The sequence below is a fragment of the Lissotriton vulgaris genome, chromosome 5 (genome assembly GCF_964263255.1).
Source record: "Lissotriton vulgaris chromosome 5, aLisVul1.2, whole genome shotgun sequence".
Lineage (NCBI taxonomy): Eukaryota > Metazoa > Chordata > Amphibia > Caudata > Salamandridae > Lissotriton > Lissotriton vulgaris.
The window spans coordinates 902,562,452-902,589,224 of NC_141693.1; the positions used below are offsets into that span (position 1 = coordinate 902,562,452).

The 26,773-nt window shown below is 46.8% G+C and overlaps 1 protein-coding gene across 2 annotated transcripts in view; it reads right to left on the minus strand.

Moving 5' to 3' along the window:
- Window positions 1-26,773, minus strand: part of BTAF1 (B-TFIID TATA-box binding protein associated factor 1) — a 1,094,445-nt gene that overhangs the window by 826,799 nt on the left and 240,873 nt on the right. For both annotated transcript variants that reach the window (XM_086922506.1, XM_086922505.1), the window contains exon 9: window positions 13,027-13,116. In XM_086922506.1, coding sequence (XP_086778632.1) covers window positions 13,027-13,116 — 90 coding nt within the window. The remainder of the gene's footprint in view (window positions 1-13,026; window positions 13,117-26,773) is intronic.

Here is a 26,773-nt window from a genome sequence, read left to right on the forward strand (position 1 = left end):
TCGCCCTGAAAAAGGAACTGTGTATAGGTTTGTTTTGTTCCGAAACCCGCATAGGTGTTTTACAGTTCAGTCTTTTTTGTGTACTGTTGTTTATTGTATTATTGCATATGGTGTCTTTGTCATGTGTTTATTATTGTTAATTTTCACCATGTCAATGTTAGAGATGTAGTGTTGTGCATTTTGCCTTGTACTTCTATCCTGGGCCTCTGTCGTTGTACTGTCCACATTGTTACAAGAAAAGGAAACAATTTTTAAATGCGTTTTTATGTGACCACCCTATTTAAATTTGATACTAATAAAATGTGAATTGACATATTGTTGTAATGTTTCATACTCTGCGGGACAATTAACTGTATAGAGTGGATGAACAACCCACAATAGTATAATCCTATGGAGGAAGATTTTGTTATTCAACTGCTGGGAACATTTCCAGATCCAATCAGACACCTGGGGAGGATTCTAAGATGAGGAATCTGCAGCAAGATGTCTCTATCAGATACAATGTTTCAAATGTCTCTTATGTTGGTTTCGTAATCTTTTCTGGGTGCAGGTGTATGCACCTAGTGACGACCTCTCTCTGGAAGTCCAATTATTCCAATGTGGTCTAACCTTGGCTGTGATAACAGACCCAACCCCATGTAGTTTAAAAGGCTGCTTAGATTTAGACGAACTTACCAGACGACCTTGACCATAAAGAGAAACTCTCACAGAAACGGCTTGGGGAACAAGAGGAAAGCCTGAACTTGGAGGGACTTACTAGGTTCATGACTTCTTCCAACATACAGCTTCGCTTTATAGTCCCTGATCACCTGTAGGTGGATGAGGGGAAATTCAACCCACAACTTGGAGTTATGCCCAAACACCAGTGTCATGTCTCATGTTAGTACACCACAGATGGTCAAGTTACTTACTGTCGGTAAAACCTTATCTGGCAGAGACAGGCTCTAGCTGCTGTTTCAATCAGTCATGGAACGTTTTGAACCCTGTAGTCTTTGTACACTGAAAAAGATTCAGGAAGTAATTGGTCAAACGACAAAAAGAACGCAGATCTCTGGATCCTTATTCGAACGCGCAGAAAGAAAGGAACTTATGTCAGGACTCAGAGGTGATGGCTATATGTGGCTCCAACCCATCTGGAGCTGCTCAAATCAACCTAGAGGCACACAGGAAGAATGCTGTAAAAACATCTGGATCCAGTCTGGTGCCCATGCACATTATCAGCAAGAGGTGGAGTCACACTGTTTTGTGGCTCGGGAAGATTTCGAAGAAAAACTTGCACACATCTGGGCCCAACACTAGATGGCAGGAGTATTCACAGCATATGTATCTACAGTCACAAATGCTTCAGACAGAGATATATAGTCACCATCTTTTGGAGTCTCTATGCAGAGTATTAAATGGCAATCCCCATATGCAATATACTACAGTACAGCAATCAAAACATAGCATCTAACACACATGAGTAAAGTGAGGGTGCCTACCCCGTTGACTGACAATCCCCACTTCACCCCGGGCGCAGTAGGGAAGACCTTTACCCACTGGAAACCTGCGGGCTGCCGCTTTTTATACCACATCTATGGAGCTGAGGGGGTCCTCCCCTTCTCCCAATTCAAACAGTAAAATGGCCTGCTAGAGACCGACCGGTTACGCTATTTACAAGTGAGGCACTGGGCGTTGCACCCGCAAGTACGCGCAAACGCAGATAGACCCTTACTCTCATATGAACGGTGGCTCATCATCCGCACGTCCGATGCCAAACTCATTTCTGATCTCTACAAGATTCTACAAACCACACAGATGCACAGACACAACCCAAGCAGGGAGCGCTGGGAGAGGGAGTTAGGCAGGACCCTTAGCCACAAGGACTGGGAGGGGATCTACTACAGGGCCCGGAATTCAGCATACCATATGGGACTCACGGAGACGTTCACAAAGGTAGTGACATACTGGTATTACACCCCAGAGCGGTTACATGAAATGGATCACAGTCGAGAGGCGACCTGCTGGCGTGGCTGTGGCCAGGTTGGCAACTTGGTACACTTGCTATGGGACTGTGTACAGATCCAACCCTACTGGGTGCAGGTGCTAGATAAAACAGACAAACACTTTGAAATGGAACTCGCGCGCTTCCCAGCGTATATCCTATTAGGGCTCCCTAACCCACTGATGTACCCCTTGCGGTCTCGCAGAGGTAGGCACATAGCTATCGCACTGGGCTCTGCGGAACAAAACATACTTACTCATTGGCGTACCACCACCACGCCAGCAGGTTGGCTGCACCGGATGTGGCATGTGCTCGGGATAGAGAAATTATCGCTTACTTTGGCGGGGGAAGGAGATAAATATGAAGATCTGTGGCATCCATTCATGTCACTATGGACCACTGAATTTAGGGAAATCACATGCCCCAGATACCCAAGACTGTTGAGACTTACGGAACCCCAAAAGGCAGATGGTTAAACTGAGCATAGCTATAGAGGCATGGTCATGGGGAGGGGCTGGATGGGAGTGGGGTGGGCAGGGAGCACTGGACAGGCGGGTGGAGGAGGGATGGGGAGTTTTGAAGGGAGGAGGGAGGAGGGGTTTCCATGTTCTATCATTTTCTTTTGTAACCCTTCCACTTCATGTACGAGCACTCAAATGTTTGTTCCCTAAATGCTGAACCCAGGACTGAAATGGACGCTATTTTAATGTATGTCTTACCACTGCACAGTCCACCGCTAAATGTATCTGGAGGGGTTTCTTTGTTCTTGTCCAGCTGATATCAATAAAAATAGTTACAACCATAAAGTGAGGGTGCCAACTGTGGTGATCTGAACAGATCAGGAAGGAAGATAGACCAAAGTCCATGAGTTTTGCCCATTAACCAGGCTCAGCAAACCTGAACTGTACAGAATCCACCAGAGAATGGTCAGAGGAGGGAGAAACAGCCATTAACATTAGAGCAACTTCAATGGACAAATAAAGCCACAAAAAAGACAAAGGGAATGAAAGCACAGTTTTTGCCAGCTGATGACTTTCAACTCTTCAGAGTTACCCAATGAGAAAGTGGGTGCATGATATTTCAAAAATATTTTCTAATTCTAATAATGCTCAACAGCTTGTTTCACTAACATCAGCATCATCAGAGTCGATGAGCCTAAATCAGTCCGCTGGACAGATCACACCCTTGACAAGTTCAGCATCCCTGTCCCAGTCAAATACACATGCACCACCACTAGACTAGCCTGCCGGAACAGCTCATTGACTAGGACTGGAACACTGCTCTAAACAACCACAAAATCAAACATAGCAACAGCCTCCCCAAAGCAATCAAGAATGTTAACAATTGGATCACCCACTGTGCCAACTCCCTGGTACCTTCAAATGCAGCAATACAACACGATGATTAACACCCCAGGTCAGTTGGAACTCATGATGAAATGTCACTGCAACCAACTAGAGCGTAAATGGAGAATAAGCCAGAGCAATGCAGACAGAAGAACATTCCAATCTGCTCTAAAACGCTACCACAAAATTATCCGGACTACCAAATGTGCTGCTCTGGCAGACCTGATTGATGCCAGCCAGCACTAACTTAAGCAAAGAATGATTTGCTATTGAGAAAGATTTCACCTCACCATTGAGAGAAATGGTGAAGTAGTGTGGCTCACTGGTTAGAGGCGGCAGACCCGAGAGCAGAGGACGGCCCGGGACCAGGGTTCGATTCCCGGCGTGGCAGGTTTCTGGACCAGGGTCAGCGGACTCGATAATTCTCTCGCCTCGGTGCCCACTCTGATCAGCGATCACACTCGGCAACTCTGGGCATTAGCTTGCCTCATCTTCACTAACGGCCCCACCAGACCGCCGGGGATGCCTGGTCTCACCCTGGAGATACCCATTAAGGGACCATCTCTCAGGGAAGCCAGGAAGGGTTTCGCAGCGGTCGAAGCGCCTTGGGACCCTACGGGTAAGTAGTGCGCTATATAAATGCCTATACATTTACATTTACATACATTTACAAAGTGCCATCTTTCTTGCATTGGTATGCCCACACTTTTTGCTGAACTGCTGATGTGCTTCGACTGAGCGTGCCCTGGGCTCCTGCCAACCAGGTACCCAGGGCCTGTGTTCCTTCCCTAAAACTGTATTGAACCTAAAACCTAATTGGCATCTCTGGGCACATGTTAATCCCTGGTAAATGATACCCAAGGCACTGTGACCAGAGAAGACCCCTAAGGGCTGCAGCACTTGTTGTGCCACCCTTAGGGGCCCTGTACCCTGACACCAACACACTGCCTTTGCAGTCTGAGTGTCTAAGTACAGAACTAAACAGAGAGTCGACATGGTACACATTCCTGTGTGCCATACCCACAGAACCCACTGCCCTGGCATAATTCAGTCACCCCTCTAGCTGGGTGCCCTATGCCAGTGGTGTGGGGACAGGTGCATGAGCCCTGTGCCCCTACAGTACCCAGAGCCAAGTGCAGTGATGCCATTAAGAGTATATGGTGCTGGGAGGTTGTCATTAAAAACTCCACAGCACCATAATGGTCACACTGAAGACGACAAGTTTGGTACCAAACTTCTCAGCAGATTAAACCCGCACTGATGCCAGTGTGGGATTGAATGTAAAATGCACCAGGGGGCATCTTAGAGATGCCCCCTGAAAACCTAACCTACAATCCACGTCTGGTCTGAGTGGCTACAGAGGCTGCCACACAGCAGACATGTTGCTGGACCCCTGGGTGTAGAGCCCCCCTCTCCTGGGCCTGCAACAATGCACATCCTCGGCGAGGTGCTAGGTCTCCTCCCCCAGGATGGACAGGGGAAAGCTTCAAAGGCATGCCGCCTCTGTGAGCTTCTCCAGACCATTTGCTGTACTCAGCAGCTGGCCCCCACCAGTTCTAACCCCCCACTCTGGCGGGAAGACTGGCGGGAAACCCTACGTCAGGAAGGGGGGTGTGCCAGCCTGTACCAACCACACCCCTCAGGTGGGAGAGGCGAGGTGAAGCACGACCCCGGGCTCCGGCCATCTTGAAGATGGGGAGCCCTGCCCAATCACAGCTAGGCTCCTGCCCCCCTCCCACAGGAGAGGAGGAGGCTAGGAGATGTACCCACCCCAGGACAGGGACCTATTGGTCCCTGCCTTTGCCCTACCTGTAACGCCCCTAAATTTAGTATTTAGGGGCACCCTGAACCTTCCTTCCTCAGATCCCGATACGAAAAGAAGATCAAGAAGAAGACGACCCGCCGAGCAGCAGCTACCCACATGACGACACAAACTGACTTGGCCCCAGCCCTACTGGCCTGTCGATCCTGGAACCTGCTCCTGCCTAATCCCGGCGACTCCTGCGGACAGCAACCTTGGGACACCGGGAGGACCTGCTTGCCTTGACCCTCTTAAAGACTGGGACTCCCATAAGCAGAGGCTCTGCTTCAACAACCCTACTCCTGGTGCTAGCCAGGAAGCACAAGAACATCGGAAAGCTACACAGCCCACAGGAACGCCACCCGCCGACACCACCAACTCATCAGATCCACCAAAAGTACCACCTTCAGAGACCGCATAGACAACAACGCACACAACTTCAAAGAGCTCTTCAGCATCGAGAAGGAACTCTCCAACCCCAGTTCCAACACCAACGACATCCCACCGTCACAAGACCTGTGCGACTCACTGGCCACCTTCTTCTATCGCAAGATCGCAGACATCCACGACAGCTTCGACGCCGTCATCACCCCGGCAACCGCCGGCACCCCCGCCCCCACGGCCACCACCCGCACCAACCGCCTGCTCCAACATCAATGACGACGACACCATCAAGATCATGAACACCGTCCACTCCGGATCCCCAGAAGACCCCTGTCCACACCACATCTTCAACAAAGCCAGCAGCACCATCGCACCCCATCTCCGGAAAACCATGAACATCTCCTTCGAGACAGCGACCTTCCGGGAGAGCTGGAAACACGCAGAGATCAACGCCTCAAGAAACCCAAGGCTGATCCCAAGGACCTAAAGAACATCCAATCCATCTCCCTGCTCCCGTTCCTGGGTAAGGTCATCGAAAAGGCAGTCAACAAACAATTGACTAGCTTCCTCGAGGAGATCATCATCCTGGACCCGTCCCAATCAGGATTTCCGTAGCAACCACAGCACCGAAACTGCTCTCATCGCCGTCACCGATGACATCAGGTTCCTGCTAGACAACGAAGAAACCGTGGCCCTCATCCTCCTGGACTTCTAGTCGCTTTCAACACAGTCTGCCACCACACACTAAAAGCACGCCTCCACGGTGCCGGAATCCAATAGAAGGCCCTGTACTGGACCACCTCCTTCCTCACCGGGAGAACACAGAGTCCGCCCCCCGCCCCCCCCCCCCCTTCCCCTCCAAAGCCACCGAGATAATCTGTGGCGTGCCCCAAGGATCATCCCTCAGCCTAACGTTGTTCAACGTATACATGGCACCACTCGCCCAACGTCACGACCTAAACATCATCTCCTACGCTGACGACACCCAGCTGATCCTCTCACTCACCAAGGACCCCCACATTGCCAAAACCAACCTCCACAAAGGAATGAAGGCCGTCGCCGTCTGGATGAGGAACAGCTGTCTGAAGCTGAAATCGGACAAGACGGAGGTCCTCATCCTCTGTTTCACCCCCTCAGCCTGGGACGACTCCTGGTAGCTGACAGCACTAGGAGCACCCCCTACACCCATGACCACACACACAAAACGGTCATCCTCGACTCCACACTCTCCATGACAAAGCAGGTCAACGCCATCTCCTCCTCCTGCTTCAACACCCTCCACATGCTTCGCAGGATCTTCAAGTGGATCCCCACTACAACCAGAAGGTCGGTCACCCAGGCCCTCGTCAGCAGTAGACTGGACTACAGCAACGCACTCTACGCAGGAGCCCCGGCCAAACTCCTGAAACGGCTCCAACGCATCCAGTACGCCTTATCCTCGACATCCAGCGCCACAGCCACATCACAACCCACCTGGGAGACCTGCACTGTCTCCCCATGAACAAGAGGATAACCTTCAAGCTCCTCACCCATTCACACAAGGAGCTCCACGACACCGGACTAGCGTACCTCAACAGTCGACTCAGCCTCTACACCTCATCCCGCGCCCTTGCCACTGTCCCCCGCATCCAAAGAGTGACCACCGGCGGCAGATCATTCTACCACCTCGCCGCCAAGACGTAGAACACCCTCCCCATCTGCCTACGGCAGACCGAAGACCTCCTAACCTTCAGGAGACTCTTCAAGACCTGGCTCTTCGAACAGTAGCAGCTCTCCCCCCTTCCCCCTCCCCAGCGCCTTGAGACCCTCACGGGTATGTAGTGCGCTTTACAAATGCTATATGATATATACAGAAATCCAGATATGGCGAGCGAGCCTTCTCAACAGATTCTAAAGCATGGAACAACCCGCCGCTAAAACTTAAGATCCTCCTCTTGACTTCTTGAACTCTGCAACAAGTTGAAGACCTAGCTTTTCCAGTAATTCCACTAGGCCATAGGTGTGTCTCGGCTCACACCTGCTCAGCACCATTATACCCTCCTGGGTGAAAGAATGCTCTAGAAATCTGCATAATGAAAGTGTCTGAGTAACACATATGGCTTTTACGAAGAATAGGTTTTATTTGAATACACAAAAGAGAGGAGGTAAAATTATGATGTACACAGTTAGCACCTTCTGGGGCTGGACAAGTTCTCAAATGCAAAGCTTATGTATGTGTGCTTTTCATACAATAGGCCCTATGGCCAAAGTTATTCTATGGACGAAAACAAGTTTTTTTTTCTGAACCTTTAGCCGTCCTCTGGATAACTTGTGTTCATCATTTACTACAAAACCGTAAACTGGTTAGATGTGCCAGATAGAATGAAAGGATGTATCAAGTTTGCCAGGGCTGTCTGGTGAATGGTTCAACAATGTGGACAGGAGGGGAGTATATTAGAGTGGAAAGTTTGGGCCTAGCTATCTGAATTTTACACTAAGTTGGTAAAAATAAGAAAACCAACAAATGGCCTACCCAATTTAGAACATGTTCCCGCCCAAGTTATTAAAGAAGATCATGGTGATAAAAAGAACATTCTCCAAAAGGTTTTTGTGTCACCTGAAAACCAGTAGTCGGAGGTAGAAGTATACTGGTAAATCACTAGAATTGTTAGTATGGGGGTTGGGGGAGGGGGGCGCATGCCTGCTGTAGGGCACCCAAAGCAAAGACCTTTAATCTTTATTGGTTGTAAATGCCAATTCTCAATCTGTATTTGAAGTGGACCCATGTAATACACTATACCCTCAACAAGTCCTGGCTCATAAACATTACTTCGCAGTGTGGGATGTGCACTTTCGATTTACATATAGGATGTAAAGTCACATCATGCAAATTTCTGCTGGCTAAATAAAACAGAAGTTTTTTTAAAGTGCTTTGGAATATTTTACATGACATTTAGAAAAAATTACATTACGTAATTGCGTTTTACAAACCATTTTGGCACAGGATTTACACGACTATTCTCGGGACAGCTAGGTTCCAATTTTTACTTTTAGAAGCAAGTTAGTCTGGCACAGCTCAAATGTTACAGGCTAGCTAAACTGTTAAAATTATTCCCGGATATAAGCAACCGAATCTAATCAATAAGACAACATATTAAGAGGGATGAAAAGAAAAACTTGTGCCCAAAAGGGGATGATCTGTGCAGATAAGGCTCCACTAGGTCATTAAGCAGATTAGGGACAGTGCTGGTTCACCAGACTAACAATCATGAAAACAACATCTACAGCTAGGATATTAACTTTTGCAGTTTTGTCAACGGGAAACTGGCCACCAAGGTACTCTTGGAGCTTGGGCTGACCACACTCAAGATGTTAGCACACACGCCTAGAGTCCTGTAAGACTGGTGCTCCTCTCTCACTTGGTGAAGCCCTACTCCGCACATGACATAACATGTCCTTTCAAGTAGGTAATTCTATACACATGAACTCTTCAGCATCTAGGCCTGGCCATGTGGAATAAAGCAGACACAAGAGACGTTCCTTAATGAGCCCATGCAGCGTCTTCTTGAAGTCTAGACGAATTACAAAACACCGTCTCAAGGGGGCATCAGTTATTCTATTTTATGGGGATTTGCAGAAAACCAGAACAAAGTCAAGTACAAGTATACTCCACAATTTGAAATACCTAGTTAAAAAGAAGCTCATATTTTGATTTACAGCTTTTACAGGCTTTATTGCAGGCAAGCTGAGAAAGGGCTACTAGCAACCTGTCACAGTCAAGGGGCTTAAGAGGGCCTCCCACAGCTCCCCCCGGCACAATGCCCTGAAGGTGGTAAAGTAAAACCCTAGCAAGCGCTTTAGGTACTGTGGCCGCAGAAAGTTTGATATTGAATCAAACAGGGTTTCCCACTGGACAGCTTCATTTTCAGTTCACCGACACAATTATCATGGTGACAAACGGTTGATAAAAAAAATGGGTCAAAAATATCGTTTACCACAATACCGCGTTCCTATACCTAAAATGTGAATGACAAATGTTTAGTCAAACTTATTGTGGAAGTCAATCTCATCCAAAAACGGGTGATAGGGTTATTTAAAACTTAAATATACAAATTAAAAATAAAACTTATAAATAGCCATATATTATATAAAATATAATTTATACAATTAAGTAAACTACAGAAATATAAATTATACACATCTATTATGAAATGCAGTATTTAGACACAATATAATAGTATAAATATTAAACCTTAAAAAAAACAATTTGACTGAAAAATGCTAAAATAATTATAATAAATAAAAGCAAATATTAAAAACAATACAATCAAAATTACTATTACAAAATATTAATAATCACATATTAATAATTACAGTACTAACCATGATAGTACAATTACTAATAAGAACATTGATAGGAATAATATTGACAGTAAAAATAAACCAGTTTCACCAACAGTACGAAAAGTGTTGGACTTCAGAGGAGTTAGATTTGCTATTCTCACTTTAGTCAAATCAACAGTAGGGAAAGTGTTGGAATTCAGAGGGATTACGTATAAGAATACAATTCCTAACCATTAAGTATAAATATTTCAATATTCAGTAAAGAAAAAATACATCACATGGAGAATATACTACATTAACAAAAACAAAATTAAAATATAAAATATAGAACATTTGTCTTCCTAACTACAAAAAATGTATACATTTTAAAATGAGAACCAGAACATTTAATGCATACAATACAAAATTTGCAATACATTTCACCAATTTATAAAAACGTACCATTAAATTAATTGAAATAACAAATAATTAACATAGTAAGTGTATCAATAAAATTATACAATCATATATTAACATTAAAATTATTATAAGTATCTTCACACCTTATTCCACTACAAAATAATACTAAAACAAATTAAACTGCACATTAAAAGAAATAAAGATGAATACATTAAATTATACAAGTGCATTATCAATTAAATAATGAAAAAGGTAACATTAAAATGAAACATTTTCATTACATTAACTTGCCACCATTTTCCACAATTAAGCCAACGTGATACTAAAATATAACTTGCTATTAAACATGAAATGTATATAGAAATAAAAATAAACAAATTAAACTGAATTTACACTTTACATATTTAATAACCAATCTAAATCAATTTAAACTAATGATCATTATATTTAAATTAATTATAACTTAGTTTCCCACCTTATTGTCCTAAAAACTAAACAACCAATAGGTTAAGTTAGTAATTGAATTTAAAAAACAAACCATTAACCACTTAATACAAACTCAGTTTTAGAAAAAGTTTAACAATTACACTAATACTAGAACCGAATTATATTATATTAACTCGAACATTAAATTAATTAAAAACTATTTTTTACAACTATACTAAAGAAAATATCAAAAACTACCATCTTGAAAACTATATTCTATACCAAAAAACAATATTCTTGCAGACAATATTGTGTCCCAAAATGTATTGGTAGTAACAATATTTTTTTTATAATATTTATGTACCACAAATTTAAAAAAAATTAAAAACGCACAAAAAAACAAAAACATTTTCTATCTAAACACCTGCAGGGCAAGGATCCAGAGAACATAGCACAATCAGGTAGTTAAATCCACAAAGGACTAATATAATCTGCAAGGAGGGAAAAATACTTCCCTTTAACACTCGGTTGTTTCTCATAGGCTGTTGATTCGTGTGTTGTGCATTAATTCTGACATCTAGTGTTGGAGTCTGAATTGCTACTAATTTTTCTCAAAGTTTATAATTTTTTAGTGGTGACAATGACTTGCCCGAGTAAATATCACCTCAATCTAGAAAATCACCTCTCCTTGGTCTGTTGGGAGGGGGGCTTACAGAAATGATTACTTTCACTCATCCTAGAATACTGTAATCAGAACTGCAAGTACTTTCTCTTAAATATTCAAGAAATGTGCAGCTACAGAATACTCCAGAATACAGAACCTAGAGCATCCAGGAAACCACTTGTTAATTCAGAAATATTGCTTTCCTTTTCAGATGTTTTTTGCCCAGCAACAAAAATCTAGAAGTTGATATTCTTGGAAAAAGGACTTAGGACCTCAAGAACTAACAACCCATCTCTCTCCTCCCCTTCCCAGCCAAAGTCACTGAGAAGATAGTCAACAACCAGCTCACGAACTTTGTAGAAGCCAGCTCGATCCTAGACTCTTCCCAATATGGATTCCGCAGCAACCACAGCACCGAGACAGCCCACCTAGCAGCCATGGACGACATCCGCACCCTCCTCGACCAGGGCCACATGTCTGCCCTCAACCTATGAGACCTCTCAGCAGCCTTCAACACCATCTCCCACCGCACATTAACCACCAGACTCCATGACGCCGGCATCCGGGGAACCAACCTCAATTGTATCCGCTCCTTTCTCACCAGCCGAAACCAAAGACTCAGACTCCTGCCCTTAATCTCCGAACCCACAGAGATCAGCTGCGAAGTACCCCAAGGAACCTCACTCAGCCCCATGCTCTTCAACATCTACATTGCCCCTCTCGCCACCATCAGAAATCAAGGACTCCGCATAGTATCTTACGCTGAGAACATCCAGCTCATCCTCTCCCTCACTAACGAACCAGACATCACCAGACACAGCTTCCAGGAAGGTATGAAAGACATCACCTCCTGGATGAGCAACAGCTGCCTAAAGCTCAACTCAGAGAAAACATAAGTCCTCGTCATCGGATCCACCCCCTACGCATGGGACATCACCTGGTGGCCCAACGCCCTCGACAACCCTCCCACTCCCACAGACCAAGCTCGCAACCTCTGCATCATACTAGACTCCTCAATCACCATGAACCGACAGATCAACGCCCTATCTTTCGCATGCTTCAACACCCTCCGCAAGACCTTCAAATGGATCCCCCCCGAATCCCGAAAAATCCTCACCCACGCACTCATAACCAGCAAACTGGAGTAAGGGAACACCCTCTACGCCGGAATAAACAAATCCCTACTCCTCAAACTCCAGACAATCCAGAAAGCTGCAGCTAGACTGGTCCTCCGCTTCCCCACAACACCACCACATCTCCCAGCACCTACGAGAACTCAAATTGCTGGGGTGGGTGGAAATATTGGGGGGGACGGGGGCGATCCTTCTCAGGCATCACAGCCAAGACCTGAAATGAACTCCCACTCAGCATCTGACGAACCCGCACACTGCAAGCATTCAGGAAGAGCCTCAAAATCTGTGTCTGCAGATGAAACTGAGCTTCTCGAAAACCCCTAACCCTCGCTCAAACCCCCCACCCTACCCCCCTCCCCCCCCCGCCCCAGCGCCTTGAGTCCCTCACGGGTGAGTAGTGTGCTTCACAAACCCCTGATTGATTGGTGATATAAGCTTTAATGTCAAGCCCACAATGCAAGTCAGCGCACTAAACAGAATACAATTAAATAAAGGGAGTCAACATAACATTGCTACAAATGGCAAATCAAAGGTTTTTTCAACTTAGGATGCAAGAAAATTCATACCTCTTCATAGGTGCTGCCTGCTATTTTGCCTCCGCTTCTGCCTTGAGCTTTCAGAATTTCCCTTAGCCCTGTGCCTGCACCATGACGGATCTGAATAACAAAATCAAAATAAGCAACACAACAGTATTTAATCCAAAAAAACGTATCAGTTGGCCTAAATCCACTCCATCCATTTTAAAACCATTATAGCAACAGTGTTTAGTACCAACATGCAATTACAAAACAATTATGTGAAATGAATACTTATTGCAGTCGCCATCTATTGGTTACCAAGTAGAGTTGCCTAGAGATAACTGCTTTTTCAATAACCAAGTGCCAGCCAGACAGGTACATATGTAGCAAAACCAGGGTTTATAACAGCAAGTCAAAACAAAACCCTTTCAGGGTTAGAATGCTGCATATATTATGAAAAACAAAAGAAGAGAACTTGGGTAGTTCAAGTTTAGGTGAAGAGCAGCTTCTGTATAGATCACCCTACAGTACCAGTAACACTCTGAAGCGGATCACCTCAAATCCCTGTTTTTCTAGAATAATTTGTAAGCATAGATTAGCACAGTGCCATCCATGCCAAACTCTAAAATGTTAAAAGCATTTTACCAACCCAGGCACAGTATTACAGCCACAAGGTAGCACTCAGTACAAAACAAAAACCTTATCTCCAACTGCACTTGGGTATAACCCAGAGTTCTCTGCTTTTTTTCATAATGTATGCAACACTCTAACCTGAAAGGGTTTTGTTTTGACTTACACTGGGTGCTCCCTTGTGTTTGGACAATGCTAAACCTCTATGAAGATCTATAATGATAGCGAAACACGTTTCAGGGGTTGCTTTTATTCATTTCAGGTTGGCTTGGATGGTATTTATACCAATACAAAGCTGTAATACTGTGCCTGGAGTGGTAAAAGGCTTTTGTCATTTTACAGCCTGGGACCCTGGAGCCTAAAACGATGGACCAGGTCCCTAGAGCCAAGAGCAGGGGCAGGAAGGCTGGTGGCTAACCTTACAAGAGTCCACAAGCCCAGAAAGAGCCCAATACTTAGGGGGAAGGCCTGGTGCCTAAAGAAGAGACTGCTCCAGGGAACTTGCCAGGTCTGGCAGAACTCTAGGGAGGACCAGATTAATGGACAAAGGATATACCCCACTCTCAAGGACCTGCAACAGTTAGCTGTCAGACAGGAACAAGGGGATAGAAGTGGTAATCATAAGGTATACTGGGAGAGGGCCTCCTGTATAGAGAGCCAAGGGACCCAAAACCAGGGGTAACCAGACGTTTGGTGGTCCCTCAGAAGTATAGGGTTCCTTCTTAACATGGCTCAAGATATCCCTTTAGCTGGACTCCTGGGGCAGACTAAAACCTGTGAGAGGTTGGTCAATCACTTTTACTGGCCCCAGATGTCTGAGAAGTTAAAGGAATTTGGTCACTCCTGTGCCACCTGCCAACCCAGTGGCAAGTCAGAGGCCAAGCCAAAGTCTCATCAGATACCACTACCTGTGGTGGGGACCCAGCAGAGACAGTGGGAATTGACATGGTTAGTTCTCTAGCCCCCTCACGCCACCCACCCCACCCCACCAAACCCCAACAGCCTCAAGATTAACCATGACAGGGCAGGTATGACCATGCTGATAGGGACAGATGGGAGAGAAGAGGAGAATGAGCTTCTCCCAGACCTCTTATCCTCCAATGCCCAAGATGGCACTGTGGGTTGAGTATTAGTCTACTCCACCCTGACAGACCAGCAAGAAAGGGACTGGTATCAGTTACTGAGGCAGTTTGCTGGATTGTTTTCTCTCACCCAAGGTCTGACAACATGGTATATGCAAGATGTGGACACCGGTGACCGCCTGCCAGTCAAAAGCATGCTATACAGGTTGTGTGACCAGGCCAAGGATAGCATGAAGGCTGGGGATGCCCAGATACTAGAGCTAGGGATGACAGACCTCTAGTAGTCCATCTGCCATCCCAGTGGTATTGTTGCCCAATCCCAAAGGAGGAAAGCCTGAGATGAGGTGATTTGTGGGCTACAGAGGCTTCAATGCAGTCACCAAGATTGATGCCCACCTCATACCAAGAGCTAATGAGCTCACGGCTAAGTTGGGGGGTAGAAAATATCTAGGCACGTTTGACCTGACTTAATTTTATTGGCAGAGGGTCCTCACCCCAGGCGCTAAGTGGAGGTATGCTTTTTCAAAACCTGAAGGCTACTTCCAGTTCAAAGTCAAGTCCTTTGCATTGTAAAATGCACCTGCCACCTTCCAAAGGGCTCCCAGGTTTGTAATATTTCAGTGCAGCTTATCTTGGTGTAGCTGTATTTAGTTTCACCTGGGAGGTACATCTGGGCCACATCAAGAAAGTGCTTCAGCCCTGCAGCAGGCAGGACTGACTATCATGGCACGCAAGTGCCAGATCGGGCAAGGCGGTGTTGTCACAAGTTAATAATTTAGGCCATGATCAGCCAGTGGCCTTCATCACTAGGAAACTCCTCCCCATAGAGCAGCGCTGGAGTGCCAATGAGGGGCAAACCTTTGCGGTGGTGTGGTCCCTGAAGAAGCGGAGACTCAGAACAGAGAAATCCTTGAGTCTGTGGTACCAACCAAGGCCTCCTCCACCTAACACCAGTTCACGTTCGACCAATGGCAATGTTAGACGACCAATTGTACTGCTGCCCAAGATGCGTTTCTTAACACTGATCTAAAGGATCATGGTGTATTTACATAAAAAGTTTTTACCCAGGTCTAGTCCCACTCTCAATTATGAAAATAAAGTGAGCAAAGAGAGAGTGCCTCACGATAGCAACACCCGAGGGGGTTCCTGGCAGGCAATTGCCAGTTTACCCACTTCTCATCATTGGTCACTCTCTTTTGTGTGAATAAAGAGCAAAGAAAAACACAAAAGTAGTGATTACCCAACTAATATAGGTGTCGTGCAAAAAAATGAACAACCTATAGGGTTGCATGCTTAATCATCTGGGATTCTCCTCTTGACGGGATTGCCTAGTCCCGCCAAGGGCTACAACTCCCTCTCTGAGAGGAAGGAGCTCAGGGATGTTCTATTCCAACTCTATTAGGCATATACTAACTACACAGATGAGAAAAACTAGAACGGGTTCGGGTGAGGGCGCAGCGCAACAAAAAATAAACTGTGTGGGTAGTAATGTTAAAGCTAGCTAACGGGAGTGAAGAAGTTGCCTTAATTAGCTTGTTCCGGTTGCCAGGATTAAAAACAGTGCACCTGCAGTATGTATTTAAAAATGCATGTGTCAGATGAAGTGGTCTACATGTTTCAGCCAGGGAAATCCGGAAGGTGTCAAGGCTTTCGTCCGGACCTATGAGAATGCTACTGCGAAAATAGTGAATAGTGATGAGAAAATGATGAAATACAAAAATACAAAACCAGGAATCCTGCTATTTTCAGTTACGAATTACTGGTTTTACCCATGGTGTACGGATAAGCCTCATCTCAACCTGGCGACAGCTCAGGGAAGGGAGGCACAGCTCTGTCCGTCGGTAAGCTGCAACCAGAGGTGAGGAGACTCTACCTTTTTGGGACTCACTTAAGAGTTAAAATTGACCGCAGACATCTCAGATGGCTGATGCAGATCAGGAGATAACTCCAACTTGTTGAGGAGGTTCATTTCCCTACAGGGTTTTAACTTTAAAATGGAACAAAAAACTGGGACTGACCGTGCCAATGCAGATGGTCTTACTAGGTTTTTCCACTTAGATGAGAACTACCAGGATAAAAGTTAGTTGCCTATCACTTTATCTGCAGGGGGTCAAGTATGGAAAGATCCCTTTTTGTAGGGTCACCCTAAAAATGTTGGACTGATGCTGCTGGCTTTTCGACAGAGGCCTGCTAATCACACTTCAGTGCCAGTACCCTGACAAGCAGTGAATAATTAATTGGCTTATACCCAATTGGCATAAGCTAACTTACTTGTAAGTCCCTTATATATGGTACACGTGGCCTGCAAGTTAAAGGGTCTATACAGCTATTTATTGCAGCACTGTTTGTAACACCCTGGGTGTGGTAAAGTTAAAGCACAGCTCCTAGTCTGCCACTTTGGTAACGATATATCTCTAAGAGACATATTTATAGATTCCGTAACTTAGAATTACCCCCAGGTGTCACTGTATCCGGAGAAATTCTTTCGTAGCAGTAGCCCTGCGCGTCGATAGATGGTGTCGGTCTGCTCCGCATCCATCGTCGTCGCTCGGATGACATTGCAGTACCTACTTAGACACTGCCTCCGCACGCGGACGTCAGTTCTTTACACGACATTCCACACCAGAAGCGCAGAGCCACGCAAGACACTGACCACTGGTGCACAAAACTAGGGCCCTGACAGGAAGTCCTTCACCCTAGAAGTCAGTTCGCAAAACGGGGAGGATGAGTGGGGCGGTAAGAAATCTATAATTAATATATGTCTCTTACAAATATATCGTTACCGAAGGTAGAGAACTTGTTCATCTGAAAGAGGCTATTAGTTATAGAAAGATAGCACACTTTTTGGATCCAGACGGTGGAGCCTCTCTTCCGCTTTTGAAGGATGCGGAGGCGGAAAGAAGGTGGGCAAAGTGATGGTTGACCAATGTGGAAAGAAGTAACCTCTTTTGGAAAAAAGGAAGGTCTTTCTTAGGACAACCTTGTCTGAATGAACAGCAAGAAAAGGAGGCTTAGAGTAAAGAGCCTGAAGCTCACTCACCCTGCGAGCAGAGGTGATGGCCACCAGAAAAGCAGTCTTTAAACTTAAGTCTGAGAGGACTGTTATGTAGTGGTTCGAAAGAAGGGCACATAAGGTATGTCAGAACGAAGTTCAAGTCCCACTGAGGCATTACGAAAGGGATAGGATGAAAGAGGTGAGTAATGCCCTTAAGGAATCTATTTACAATAGGGGACTTGAAAAGAGAAGGCTGATCAGGCGGTCGAAGAAAGGCGGAGATGGTTAAAAGATAGCCCATAAGTGTGCCCAGAGCAGAGCCCTGCGGAGACAAAGTAAGGAGGAACAAAATAACCCCAGAAAGAGGGACAGAGAGGGGATACACAGCCTTTGCTGTGCACCATACAACAAATGTGTTCAATCAGCAGGCATATACAGTCTTAGTGGAAGGATGCCTGGCTGCCAAGATAACATTACGTTATTACATTCGGGAGGTAGGTCAAAAGCTGTCAACTGTCGCAGCTCAATCCCCACGCAAGGAGGTGGAGGCTGGACACGTTCGGGTGGAGGATCGTCCCTGCTGCTGCGACAGAAGATCCTCCCGAAGATGCAGTCAGATCGGAGGATCGATGGCCATGTGTAGACACTCGGTATACCAGGCTCTTCGTGCCCGTTCGAGCCACAACAATGACTTGGGTCCCTTGATCTTTAGCACTCTGGGCAGAAGTGGTATAGGCGTATAGAAGACCGCAACTCCACTCACGTCGAAAAACGTTGCCGAGCGAGTGCCGCCTTGGAAATGCCAACGTGCAGAACTGTTGAAATTGCATGTTCTCTTCGGTAGCTAAAACACAGAACCTGGTGGCAGGTATTATTGCCGCACAAACTGGCAGTTTTGAAAAACGTTCCTTGGTTCCAGCCACAGTGTACACTATTGCCCGCCTCCTAAAACCAGCCACCAATGTTGTCTTAACTTTACATATAAACATCTTTACACAAATGTGGAGAGGCAACGGGCTTCTTCAGGGCTTATCTTTATATCTTGGGACTGAAGCGTAATTTCTCCAATTGTGGAGTCTTCGCAGACTTCCCATTCCTGCGAGGGCGAGTGTCTCCTGGACCACAAGATCACCAATTTGTTAATTTAGTAGGTATTTTAGAAAATGTTTACCTCCAATATCAAGGGTGTCCTTACTTCTTGGATTGAACGAATAACTGTGACAATAGCCGTGTCGCTATCATGTGCCGATTTGGGCGCAAAAGGTTATCTCCTATTTCGGAGTCTTCCTTCTCGAGTCATCGTTCCGGAAAGTGTGTGTAAAAACATGGCTATTGTCAGTTATTCGTTCAATCCAAGAAGTAAAGACACCCTTGATATAGGAGGTGAAACATTACGCTTCAGTCCCAAGATATAAAGATAAGCCCTGAAGAAGCCTGTGTTGGGCGAAACGCGTAGGCTGTAGATTTTATGAATCACAATTAAAGCATTTGAAAACTACGTCATCTGTTTGGAGATTCGTCACTACTGTCATCTATTCATGTCTAATGTATGGCATTTGAAGCCAAAAATATGTATGATACACGTTGCCTCTCCACATTTGTGTAAAGAAGTTTATATGTTCCCTTCGGTAGCGAATAGATATAACCAAGGCTCTCCCCACTGCTGAAAGAGGCCTTGCACCATCTCCGAATGAAGACGCCATTCGTGATCCATCATGCACCTGCGGGTGAGTTTGTCCGCCCTGGCGTTCAATTAACCTGCCAGGTGTTGAACCACCAGGGATATGCCCTGATGTTCCAGCCATGTCCCGAGGCGAAGAGCCTCTTGACATAGGGTCCACAGCCCCACACCGTCCTGTTTGTTGCAGTACCACATGGCGGTGGTGTTGTCAGTGAACACCTGCACTATTCTTCCTCGGACAGAGGGAAGGAAAGCTTTGAGTGCAAGATTAATCGCCCGGAGTTCCAGAAGGTTGATGTGGAGCTCGGACTCCGCCGGAGACCAGAGGCCTCTGATCGCCGCCTTCCCCATGTGGCCGCCCCATCCCAGAAGCGATTATTCTGTCACCACTGTGAAATCTGGTTGAGGAAGGGAAAGGGATCTGCCATTGCCCCAATCCTGGTTTGTTAGCCAACACTGCAATAGGCATGCAGTGACTTCTGAGATCTGGACGTAATCGGAAAGATTCCCTTGATGCTGTGCCCAATGGAAATTCAGGTCCCACTGCAGAGCCCGCATATGCCACCTGGCATGATCCACCAGCAGGATGCAAGAGGCCATGAGGTCCAGCAGCCGCAGGGTCATTCTGACCGACACCTGTAATAGAGGCTGAAAGATTGGAATCACAGCCCGAATATCCCAGACTCGCTACTCGGGAGGATATGCCCGAAACAGCGTTGTGTCCAGAACCGCTCCGATGAGAAGGAGCTTCTGAGAGGGACTCAGGTGTGGCTTCAGAACGTCAACAGGGAACCCCAGTGAATGCAGGAGGTCCGCCGTAGTCTAGAGGTGGGAGCCAGTCGTCGATATACAGGAAGACTGGAACCCCTGATCTGCGCAGATGAGCTGCGATCACAGTTATCACCTTCGTGAACACCAGAGGGGCGCTGGTAAGGCCAAATGGAAGCACGGTAAACTGAAAGTGCTCCTGGCCCACGGTGAACCGTAGGTAACGCCTGTGGGCTGGCATGAGGAATGTGGAAATAGGCGTCCTGCAAGTCCAACGCTACCATCCAGTGTCCAGGGTAGAGGGCAGACAGACCTGATCCAAAGTAAACATCTTGAACTTCTCCTTCCGGAGAAAGCGGTTGACTTCCCTGAGGTCTAAGATAAGACGCAGGCCTTTGTCCTTCTTGGTTACCAGAAAGTAGTGGGAATAGCAACCACTACCTACTACTGGCACAGGGACGCGCTCAATGGCTCCCTTGGCTAAGAGAGACACAACTTCCTGAGGGAGAAGGGCCAAGAGATCATCCGACGTGAGATGGTATTGAGGTGGCATGGATGGAGGGGTAGTCTCGAAGGGGAGTGAGTAGCCACTTCGGACTAACTGCAAAACAAACCTGACCGACATGACGTTATGCCAGTGGGGGAGGTGATGGCGAATCCTGCCGCCCACTGGCAACTGGTGGCCCTGGAGGGTCGGACTAAGTTGGTTAGAAGGCTGCTGCAAAGGGGCCACTGGTGTACTGGCCAGCCCGCTGCCTCCCTGACCCACAACACTGGGTCCCACGTATCCAACCGCGCAGAGGCTCAACAGTTTGCGCACTCCTGTGGCCCTGGGCGGAATGTGGTGGGGCACCCCTTCCGTAGCCATGAAAGAGGTGAAAAGCAGACTGAGCAGGCCGGTGGGAGCAAGGCCTAAGGATCTGGCCGTAGCTCTAGAATCCTTAAAGTGCTCGAGTGCGCTGTCCACTGTCACCAAACAGGCAACAGCCATCAAAGGGCATGTCCAAAAGAGTGGATTGGACATCGCCCGAAAAGCCAGTGGATCTCAGCCAGGCGTAGGGTCTCAGGGCTACCTACATGGAAATCGTCCTGTCTAGCGAGTCGGCGGGGTCCAGCCCACACCGAATGGCAAACTTGGCTGAATCTCTACCCTCGGTAACGGCACGGGAGAGAGTGGCCCAGGTCTCCTCCGGGCACTGTGTGCAGCACCTACGCAACCGTGTCCCACACAGAGTGGGTGTATCGGCCCAACAGACATGCGGTCCCAAGCTTGGTGGAAGAAAACATCTTCCCAAGATGGTACAGCTTTTTGGATTTCCTATCTGGGGGAGCAGTAGGGAATGTGCCTTTGGATGTAGAGGCTTGGACCACCAAGCTCTCAGGGGTAGGGTGTTGGGAGAGGAAAATGGGGTCGCCCGGGGCAGTGCGGGGCTTGTACCAGGTGCCCAGAAGCATTTCCATGAGGGCCTCATTGAACAGCAGCAGGGGCTCGGAAGAGGTTGCTGCCGGTTGAAGCACCTCGGTCAGGAGATTAGTCCTGACTGCCACCGTAGTAAGCTCGAGGTGTAAGGCTTCAGCCGCCCTACGCAACACCACTGCATAAGATGCAGCCTCCTCCGTAGCCATGATAGGGGGAGAAAGCCTACCAGGGTCTGGGGAAGTGTCCAGACCACTGGCAACACACAACTCCTCTCTCCAGTCCAGTTCGTCCAACTGGTCTGCAAGAGGGTCCACAGATCCATCCCAGTCCTCCTCATCCTCACATGGTTGCCACTCAAGGCGATAGGGAATCCCAGGATAGAACAAGGGCACAAAAATACTCATGGGCATCGGATCCGGTGTCGGGCAACGTCAGTCCGGCTCGGTGTCCATGTCGAGGTGGAGGTGAGGGTCGACGCCGGCTGGGGATACAAGCGGTGGCGCAAGTGTCGACATTTGATTCGGTGCCAGAGGTGTCGTAAGGTTGACCGGCGCTGATCCGGATCCAGGCCTGGATCCTTTGGGGCTTCTCTGTGCCGGGACTGGAGCCGCCAGGTTACAAGGCCTAGAGCCCCCAACCAAGTCAACGGGGCCCGAAGGCACTCAGCAGAGTCGGGCTGCCCAAAGATGGAGTGGATGTCTTCGTAAAAGCTACAAAGTTGGGCAGGGGTCGCTCCGGTTCCCGGAAAAGGAGGGAACCTTGGAGCCGACCCAGTTGGCTCCACGGACAGAGCCGCAGGCCGAGCACCATCCGCCGCCTGCATTGCTTCGGCCGACGGACGGAGAGAACGCGAAGAGAGACGATGCTTCTTCACCTTCTTTTTGTGCTTCGACTTACCCCAAGACTTAGATGACGAGGTGTGGTGACAACTCCGCGACCGGTCCCACGACCTTCCTCTCGACCAGGATCTCGAGTGGCGCGTAGCAGACTGCCGGGCCTCGAGAAGCTTTTGGGACCGCTCCCGCAAAGACTTCGAATTCATGGTCCAGCAGTCGGAGGACGACTTCGGGTCGTGGTCGCACTCCAGGCACCGAAGGCACAAAAGGTCCGGGTCCGTGACCAACATCAGTTTGTGACAGATGTCACAAGCCTTGAAGCTGGTCTGATGTGGCATCCCTAGTGCACCAGGAGTCAAAGCAACTCAAAAGAGAAGTCAAAAAAGTCGATAAATATCAGTCAAAAAGTTACTGGAGGTACCGCTCTCTCCAGATCTGCGCTGGCTGGCGCAGAAGAAAGAACAGACGTCAGCACGCGAAGGCGGCGTCTAAGTATAACAACATCATCCCACGAAAACACAATGCTGACGACGGACGCAAAGTCGACCGACGCCACCTATCGACGCGCAGGGGTACTGCTACAAAAAAAATTCTCTGGATCCAGCCTGACACCTGGGGGTAATTCTAAGGTAGGGAATCTATAACTAATAGTCTCTTTCAAATTGCCAGCTCTACTTTGCCATTTAAAGCAAATCTTCCTTTTTTAATGTATGTAAGTCACCCCACGGTAGGCCTATCGAGTTCCAAGGCAGGGTCCTGTGTATTAAAGAATTGTACATATACCGTTACATGTTTCAACAGTAAAAACCTGCAATTGTAAATTTTTACTGAGGAAAAGGCTAGTAGCCCCACTGGCAAGTGCAGAGTTACAGATTGCCACAGCAGCCCTGCTAACTTCGGACAGACTACTAAAGTTGATACCGCAAGATATCAAATAAGTCTTTACATTAAGCCCAACTTGATACCCAAGTCAAAATTAATGCAACTTGCTGCAATGTGAAACTTTTACAAAGTTACCACTTTATTGAACAAGGTCTCCTGTGCCGGTTTACCTCTGCACACTAGGTCTGGCCTCGAGACTGCAAGTCTTTCCAAGGAGGGCAGAATGCCAACAGCTCCCAGGAAAAGATACAATAGAAGTCTGCTTGGGGGAGAGGAGTTATGTCTCCCTGACAGGAAGCCACAAGGGTGTTGGCCCAAAAGGGGAACTTCAAAGGAAAGGCTGCCTTTGAAGGGCTAATGGGAAACACATAGGAGAGGTATCGCCCATTTATAACAAACTACACTACCCAGAACACATTGGAGCTGAAACTCCAGTTCGGTTCTTATCTGCTTGGACTTCGACAAAACTGGTCTGCATTCTTCATTCGTTCTCAGCCGATGTGTACAGCGGACACGATGACTAACGGAAGCAGACGTGAAGTTGTTTCTACTCGAATTACAGGAGGCAAGTTTGGTACATTGTACCCGTGTGAACGGGATAAGTGTCAGCACGCAGCTCAGGACAAAGAATGCGCGTACAGAACTGACAGGGCAGTTACACTAATTTAAGCCAATCTACGAAGACTCGATACAGGTCCCTCCCCTCCCATCTCATTCAATCCTTTTATTTCGACAGGGCAACTTTGAACATTAAATCACCCGATTTTTTATGACAGCAGCAGTTTTGTAGCCACATCTCTAGGGTGGGCTAGGCAGCTGAGGGGTTCTGCCATGTTGAAAGTGGGCAGAATGAGAATTCTGGGATAGTCAGATAGAACACTTAGCAGGAAGTGGTAATCATAAGGGAGGAAAATGTGTAGCCCATTGGCGTCGGACCATGTCCTACTCTGCGGAAAATTTCTGGTCCTAAAATGGGCACCGACAACTCAGATCTCATCACTGGACTGGCGAAGAGGACTAAAGAAGGACTGTGCTGCTGGATTAAGGACCCAGGGAAGAGAAGCTGCACCAACGTGGACTGTACCTGCTAAATCTGCTGGCTAGCAAAGAAGAGGGCACTGTGCCTGCTGTGACTTGCTTGTGGGGAATTAGCGTCAGCTGCCTGACAACCTGTTCGCAACATACAGCCACAACAGCTGAAAAAAGACTGCTGGGGTGCGTTGATAGCTCTGATCTTTGCATCGTCGATCCTCGTTACTGTGGAGCACCAGGGAACAGGACCTGACACCCAAAAGTTGCACGTAAGTCTGTTGTATCTGGGAGAATCATTTGAGTGCAACTTTGTCCCCAGAAGGCAAGTTATTGACCAAGAAAGGATTCAACAGTGAATGGACGACTGGCCTTCTACCAGGCTCGAGAAGACTTTGAGGGACATCGACCACTGTGGCCAGGACCGTCTTGCCAAGCCTGTGAACCGGGGGGTATACTGTGCATTTTCAGCATCTTGCATCCCTTGCATCAGAAACTCTTCCATGGGGGCCTATGGAAAGCAGATAGAATACCTGGAACTAACTGAAGACTGCATTTTTTCTGGAGGTAACTGAGGACCTTGCTGGTCTCACTGACTGGCTCCCTGCCGGAGATGATCACTTAAAGGGATTAAAAGTAACCGCATTGATACTTACCAAAGTTGTCCTCACAAAAAGTTTTCCATTTTTATGAATTTGGCAGTGCTTGTTCACGGTAAAGTAAAAAGTGCGTATTTACTGTACCTTGTAAAATCTGGATGTAAATGTAAATGTAAATGTAGGTGTACTTATATAGCGCAACCTGTCACCCAAAGGGCATCCTGGCGCTTGCTTAGGGAACCCGTCCTGGTATTCCCCTGTGAGAGACCCCGGCAGGGTCCACAAGGTGAAAGCCAGGCATCCCGCCGCGAGGGGTCGTTGTGGAGATTAGGCAAGCTATTGCCCAGAGTTGCAGAGTGAGAACCTGTGAGTCGAGTAGGCACCGGAGCGAGAATTGTCGAGGCCGTGGAATTTTGAGCCCGAGACCCGCTGAGGCGGGGAATCGAACCCGGTCCACGGTCGATCCCAGCATCCGGGTCTGCCGCCTCTAACCACTGAGCCACACTTCTCCAATCTCTGGTGGATCTTCTTATTGGAGTCTAAAAGTACATAAAATACAATATTTGTATAAATTGGCATCAGATTTCTTAAGTGTCTTGTGTATTTTATCTTCAATTGTTTTGGTGCAGTTTACCATGCTTTATACTTTCTCCATTGTGAGACAGTGCTCCGGGCCACAGCTACCCACGGTTGAGCTAACGGTTTAATAAACTAATAGTTAGCAGCCCCTTTAGGACCAGTAGGTTTACACAGTGAGGTGGCACAATCACACCCTATAATACACCCATTTTCCTCACACCCACAGTTCCCCTTCCTCAACAATTTCCTGTTTCCCTTAAGCCCTTTCCAGAAATGGTATTACGTTATCTTAACATATCGAAAATGTGATAAGCACTTCCTATTTTGTAGGTTTGGTCTCAACTGCAAAGTTAGCTTTGTTGGTTAACAGAACATTTGTGTGATCAGTTGTCATCATACCAGTTCATCAAGATTTTATGATGATGCAGGTCTGTTTGGCTCCAAACTAATGCTAAAAAATGATGGATTCATAAAAGTGTTCAGTGAAGGAGAAAAAATAGAACGCTTGGGCTCAGTTTCAGCTTCAGAAGCCACTGGTATCTTTTGAAGTTTCGTCTTCTAACAGTTGTCACTGTTCATTTTACTTACCTACAAGTTAAATTAGCCTAAAAGAGCATCAGAGAAAGGTTGATGAAATGAGGCACCAGGGCAAAAGTTGAAATCCACAGGTCCCTTGGAACACACTAATTGTAGTATGCAATAGAAGTGTTCTGTTGTGCAGCAAAAGCCTACCTCAAATGGACAAGCAAAGCTCACCACAGAGATCTAATAAGGTCAGGCCCTTTCAATACTGAAGGAGAGGATAGGGGCATACAAAGGCAAGTTATGCCCCGATAAACAAATTAGATTATCCAAAGAGCAGTTTGAGGGGAAGCTGATTGACCGCTGTAACAGAAGGGAAGAGAGTTGTCAAAAATTTCCACTATCAAAAATGCATTGTCGTGTGTGTCCTGCAGACTTTAGAAGGAATGAAAGGAGAAATCCCTGTAAGTTTCATTTTGTATCAAGACTGCCACGTTTTAACACCCAGAAATCTTTATCTTCCTCAACTGATGGTACTTCTGAGTTGAGGGTCACTTCATTTGCATTGAACTCCACCCTCATGCTCACCAGAGGGCATACGGTACCAAATAATGATTAATTAGGTAAAACTGAGGGCAACAATCAAAAAGGAAATGAACGTGTATGCAAAGGCAAAGAAATACTTTTCTTGGTTATAAACAATCTTTAGTGGAGCCAGACCACCCTACCTACGGCACAAGGCAAGTCTAGTAATGCAAGAACATTTATTTAA